Genomic DNA, 7,031 nt, shown 5'->3' on the forward strand with positions numbered 1-7,031 from the left:
GGGGGGCTTCCTTAAAACAGAAAGGTTTAGTTTGAGGGAGATTAAGCAGCTCTTTCTTGAAGATTGAATTACCACAGAGAGGCTCGCTAGTTAACTTTAACAATGGTTTAAAATTTTGGCACAAAGCCAGCAGTTTCAAAGGGTGGAGGCAGGTTAGTTGATTACATAGATCCCCAGTATTCAACTGGTACATAAAAGGTAATGTTGTCCTCAGCAGAATTTAAACTGAAAATGTAAAGAGCTGGAAGAGTAGCTGCTAAGTATTTTGCCTGATGCATTATTACCAAGGCCATCAACTTGCAACATGACACCGACAAACCAAACTGCATGCATATCAAATGCCAAAATGAGTAAGAGGTCACAGTAGAATGGTATGTAAGGTAGTTGCAGGTACAAGCCAACATGCAGCCAACCGTGTGTGTAGATCTTGCCAATAGTAGAAAATATTCAAACAAGATCTTCGAAACACAGAAAGGTTCAGTGCCAATAGCAGTTGAGCACAGGCCAGTCAGTGTTACAAAGAGGGTGAAAACTTGCATGAAAGGTTCCAGATCTATTGTTCTTTTTGTTATTGTAATTGTTTCCATATAGAAGTAGCTGTATATATCTCAAAAAACATCAAATCTATGGAAACTTAGAAACATAATCCATTAGTAGCCTACACAGATGAAATTAAGTTTGGCACACACCACAAATGTTTGAGGTGATGATATATAAGCTTGCAGAACAATAGTGTAATATAGAAGAATTTAAATCTTTTCAAGCAGCAACTTATCCTTTGATAAAGTTCATAGAAAAATATTCCTATAGAAGTTCTTTAAGAGGCCTTTGAAGCAAGATATCAAAAAGTTATCTTTCCATTGCTGGGTCCTCTACTTCAGGCCCATAAAACAAATGAAATACTGATTTGCTAGCATATAAAAAAATGCACTCACATAAAATACATCCTTATTTTACAAGTATATTTTGTGGAAGGGGGGAGGGATGTTAGTGTGTTTCAGCATGCATTTATTGAAAGATATTTCAATCCTTTAGCATTCAGTTTACTTTGTCAAATGTAATACTTATTCACATTGTTTTGAATAAACCATGCACTCTTTCTTACCTTTCAGATTTTGATGATGTAATTGTTTATTTTTTGTGATGATATTGTAGGGTAGGTGTGAGAGGCTGGATCTGGCCGATTTAAACATGAAACTGGTTGAATATTAGGGCTTGGTATGGCCAACTTAAATACTAATGGGTTAAAAAGGTTTTGTAGGGAAAATGTATGTAATTACAATGTGAAACGATAAGCTTATCACATATAAACTACATTATATGACTATCATATTTCAATTTGTCCTCTTTCAGATCAGTTGTTTATAATTCATGAGATTTACTATACAGGATGTAAAGCTCATATTGCTGACTATATTTTGAGAGACTGCAATTGGCTATCAGGCTGAGGTACCATCCCTGTAGTTTTGTTGGCAAACACTCATTCCAGATAGCAGATAAGAGACAAAAATTTAACATTCCTTTCATCTTTCTAAGAGAATCTTTCTTTAGACAGTTAAAAATGTTTCATAAAGGAAACAGAGTCATTTAAATAATATAGGACACATAGTAGGAGAAGAGGGTATGTATGCTGGGGAAGGCAGTATCATGAGATGATGTGGTCTCCCCACATAATTGCCAACATGCCATAAAGAATTTTTCATAAGTTTGTGTAAACAGATGTGATATTTTGACTTGTCACTGATAAGTATGATATAAACAGAAATGGAAAGACACTTGGAAGAAACTATCAACCAAGAGAACACAAAGCATCAGCTAAAATAAAGTGTTATGATCTTAAGAGATTTTGTTTCATTTGAAGCTGACTATCATCCTGCCAAATAAAGAAATGAGGCAGAAAATATACATCATAATTTCATTAATGCATTTTTTCTGAAACACCTATGTGTGCAACTGAAGTCTTCACAAGGCTTACATTGACCATAGGCTATAATAGAAAACACTTGCCCAAGGTGCCATGAAGCAGGACTGAACTCAGAATCATGTGGTTCAGAAGCAAGCTTCTTACCACACATCCACACCCGTGCCATTAAAAATTTTTTTTTTTAATCTCATTGAAAGTTATACACAGAAAATTTATAATCAAGTATCTTAACTATAAAAAAAAAAAAATTGTGTTTAAGGGATATTTACTAAAGTGCCAACATTAACAATATACAGACAAGAAAATGAAAACATCTTACCAAATTAACTTTCCCACGATTTAACTTGTGATCGGAACCACTTAGATTTTTCGGTGGAGTGTTTGCAATTTTTAAAGTGGGGTCTCCAAAACGGCGCCTAAGATGTTGGATTTTTTCAGCAAAATCAAACTGTTTTGAAGACTACAATCAGAAAATATTAATGGTTTGATAATAATTACATCAATTAAAATTAAATTTCAAGTATGGAATTCAATTCAAATTATATGTTATAAATAATTAAAAGTGTAACATCTGTTATAGATAACATGAACCTTAACTTAGCAACAGGCTATGATGTTCTCCTAACATCCGAAAAACATGCAAAAATCCTTTAGTAAAATCACTGCTGATACATTTCCAAAGCTTTCTTGCAAAAGACAAGCTCCCTAAAAAGCTAAAAAGGAGCTTTATGTCCTTTCCATCAGCGAGGAAGCAGAGTACATGTTAAGATCTATAGATCTATTTTTGATTTTACATAGCAAGGTTATGGAATGCATTATCAGAAAGAAATTGGTTGTTTCCAGAAGAAAATGACTTGTTTCCAGAAGAAAATGACAATCATCACATTTTCCAACAAAGTAGATGCTACCTCACACTGTTTTTATTATGATTAAATATTGAAGTAGATGTTCAATAAGTCAAATGTAGATGTGGTGCATTTCAACTTTGCAAAGGATTTCAACAAAGTTGTGGGATAATATGTCATAAGCTACGTGATCTCAGCAAGACTGGAAATGTAGAAGAGTGGATGTGTGAGTTTTTAAGAAACAGGAGTCAAGTTGCTACAATCAACAAAACCCTTTCAAGAAAAGTGGACGATTCTCGCTAGTGGGTCATTGCTTTTTGCAATATCTCTCTCAGAGTAGTGGATAAAGGTGCTAGTTAATGTAGTGCAGTCAAATAGAAGTTCTGAGTTCAATCCCAGACAAATCACAAAACACCTGAAGAAGGCTAGAGCATACATAGCTGAAACAGTAAAAGCAACAACCAAGAACACCCAACATGAGGACACTATTCTAACTGATACATAATAAAAAAAATTCCTCATCTAAGAAATGCAGAATTGTATTAATTTCCTTCAATATGCTACTGATGGCAAAATATGAAAGATAATTGTAAGTCTGGATGATGTCAACAGCCTACACAAAAACTTCAATACCATAAACAATGGGTAGGTGTAAAGTAAACAGCATGCAATTTAATATTAGAAAATTACAAATACACAACTATCAACTAACACATTCCACTCTGGATGTATAAAAGATAAGAAATCACAATCTCGAATTCAGAATATATTAATGAGCTGAGAATTATAAATAGTGATGATGAATAATGTTATGAACATGTTACTATGATGGGGTGGAGCACAGAAGATTGGAATGATGAATCCTGGGAACATTTAGAACAAGTCATATTGGTTCTGTGTAAGACACTTGTTCTCAGCCATTTGAATAATTGCTCTGAGATATAGTTCTTATCCCCATAGTGTCAAACTCATTACTGAACTGGAAATAATCCAATCCTGCAGAAGATTGCCTGTAAGAGGTTAAAAGCAAAGAAGAGAAAGACATGCTGTAATTAATAGCCAGACCTTGGAACAACCGATACTACACTCTGGCATTAAATACTATGTAAAACTCTAAACCAGATGCTACTATATGAACCTTAAAAGTTCAGCCTCCATCATCCCAAGCTAGAACTAGATACTGTTATAGCTTGGAATTCAAAGCACCACACATCTCCAGTATCCACCCACAAAACATATGGGATATGTACATAATAAACATCAAGAAATCCAAACAGGATTTCTACAAGCTAGTTAGATCACAGTAAAAGGCATATACGAAAGCAACAACATCAAATCCACTTTTATTCATCAAAAATCAAGCATAGAACAGAGGCTGCTGGCAGAAGTTGAATGAATACAACACAGAAAAAGTGAAAGTTTTAAATAACATTATTTCATCCTTTCTAAAACCATATGCCATAATATCAGCAAAACATGAGATTAAAGTTATATGTTATAAAAGTTAAACTATTTCATTTTTGATATTACTTGGATTACCTTTTCTCATATATATATACAGCCAAAATATAAGGCAAACATTCTTCACTAAAGGCCTTATCATTATGTGTTGAATTCACTTAAGCAATTATTATTCTTGTGGAGGCGCATGGCTTAGTGGTTAGGGTGTCAGCACCATGATCGTAAGATTGTGGTTTCAATTCCTGGACCAGGCGATGCATTGTGTCCTTGATCAAAACACTTCATTTCACATTGCTCCAGTCCACTCAGCTGGCAAAAATGAGTAACGCTACAATGGACTGGTGTCCCGTCCAGCTGGGGAATACATACACCATTGAAACAGGGCCCATGAGCCTGGCTAGGTTTAAAAGGGCGCATTTATTATTTATTTAATTATTATTCTTATGCAGACACATAATTTCAATTATTTCGACATTCTTCATTATTTACACTTCAAAGTAAGTTCTGAGTTCAACCTTTCATTCATCTGGTGTCAATAAAATAAAGTACCGGTTAAGTACTGGAGTCGATGTAATCCACTAACACCCTCCCTCAAAAACTGATGGTCTTTGTGCCTAAATTAGAAGCAATTATTCATATTTATAAATGGTATGTTTGCAGAATCTCAACCATTTATTTTTTCAGCCCCTAAGCTCTCAATTTGACAAGAACTATGAAACAAACATGTTAAAGACAATGAAATAGGCATGCAATAAGAATTCAAGATAGGAACAGTTTCCATAGGTGCTATTATCTTATTTTGATATTTTATTCATCATTCTGATTCTGACTTAATTACACAGTAGAAAGCTCATGTGACAAAACACTAATTGTTAGCTGCAGTCCCCTGGTTTTATGATACAAACTTCCTGTTTTAAAGCGATCTAAATAAAAACTTTCCAACAAAATTTCATGTTAATTTATGTTCCAAACACTAGTTTAATAATAACAAAGATCATCACACACATCATCATGATCATTGTTTAACATCCACTCTCCATGCTGGCATGGGTTGGAGGGTTTGACATGGAGCTGGCTAGCCACTAAATTCCTCATTATTTTCAAAATTAATTGAAACAGAAGTAGTGTATTTCAACAAAAATATAGTAAAAAAAGGGTTAATAAACTATTTATAATTTGTTTGACTTTATCAATGGAAACATTTTTTTCAACACATAATATACAAAAAACAAATTTCTTACAATTCTTTTCTTTAATTCAAAAAATTAAATGCTCTAATAAATGTCAAAAATTTTCTATGTTGTATTGATATTTTTCTTATTTCATTGAGAGAAGAAAAAAAAAACAAACAACCTTAACAACCATCACCATGTCAATGGTACAAATGAGAAAGGTGGTGAGCTAGCAGAATCATTAGCACAACAGACAAAATGCTTAGCAGTATTTCATCTGGATTTACATTCTGAGTTCAAATGCCACCAAGGTGGACTTTGCCTTTCATCTTTTCAGAGTCGATAAAATAAGCACCAGTCAAGCACTGGGGTTGATGCATTTGACATTATTCCCTTGCCTTCAACATTTCTGGTCTTGTGCCAAAATGTGAAACTTTTATTGTTCAAATGGGAACTTTTACAGAGTTTATATAAGGAATAAATGCATTTATCTCTTAAACTGGCACTCCGTTAGTTTCGATGACAAGGGTTCCAATTGATCCAATCAATGGAACAGCCTGCTCATAAAATTAATGTGCATGTCGCTGAGCACTCCACAGATATGTGTACCCTTAATGTAGTCCTCAGAGAGATTCAGCATGACACAGAGTGTGACAGGGCTGGCCCTTTGAAATACAGGTACAACTCATTTTTGCCAGCTGAGTGGACTGGAGCAACATGAAATAAAGTGTCTTACTCAAGGACATAATGTGTTGCTGGGAATTGAACTCATGACCTTATGATTGTGAGCTAAATACCCTAACCACTAAGCTAGGTGCCTTCCTTTATTTTTTAGATTTAAATGAAATAGCCAGATAATTGTCATGTAAATTTAAAAACATACTACAATATGTTCAATACACATAGTTCATTTTATGAAGTATGTATATGGAAGCCCACATTAAATTTATTTTATGAATTCCATTCCATTTTTTACCACTGGTCCAAAGAAAGTGAGAAATACTTAGATTGTGTAGGACTCTCAGATTAGAGGGAAGACCTGTCTAGTTGGAGTACTTGGAAGTGAAGAGAGTATTAGAATGTCAGTTCTAAAGATGAAGGACTAATTTTAATGCTTGTATTTAGAACACAAAGTTTGGACTTTGAAATCAAAACATAAAAGGATATAACTAAATATCAAATAATAATGGTTTCAAATTTTGGCACAAGGCCAGAAATTTTGGGGGGTTGGGGGTGTAGTCAATTACACTGACCTCAGTACTTAATTGGTACTTTACTTTATCAACCTTGAAAGGCAAAGTTGACAATGGCATGATTTGAACTCTGAACATATAAAACCGAAAGAAGTGTCGAATTATATTTTGTCCAACACTAAATGATTCAGCCAAACCATTGTTCTAATAATAATAATAATAATAATGGTAATAATATTAATAATTGCTTCTAATTCAGGTACAAGTTCAACAATTTAGAGGGGAAGAGGTTCAGACCTCCATTGCTTTACTGAAACTCTTTTTTATTGACCACACAGGGATGAAAGATAACACTAACCTCAGTAGAATTTGAACACAAAACATAAAGTGCTAAAAGACACACTGCAAAGCATTAATTCTTTATCCCTTCTAATAG

At 33.9% G+C, this 7,031-nt stretch overlaps 1 protein-coding gene across 1 annotated transcript in view; it reads right to left on the bottom strand.

Annotated features, from left to right (window-relative positions):
• Positions 1-7,031, bottom strand: part of LOC106871751 (DENN domain-containing protein 2B) — a 95,858-nt gene that overhangs the window by 45,594 nt on the left and 43,233 nt on the right. Inside the window, exon 3 of the mRNA XM_052968169.1 lies at positions 2,244-2,384. Coding sequence (XP_052824129.1) covers positions 2,244-2,384 — 141 coding nt within the window. The remainder of the gene's footprint in view (positions 1-2,243; positions 2,385-7,031) is intronic.

Source organism: Octopus bimaculoides, chromosome 5 (assembly GCF_001194135.2).
Source record: "Octopus bimaculoides isolate UCB-OBI-ISO-001 chromosome 5, ASM119413v2, whole genome shotgun sequence".
NCBI lineage: Eukaryota > Metazoa > Mollusca > Cephalopoda > Octopoda > Octopodidae > Octopus > Octopus bimaculoides.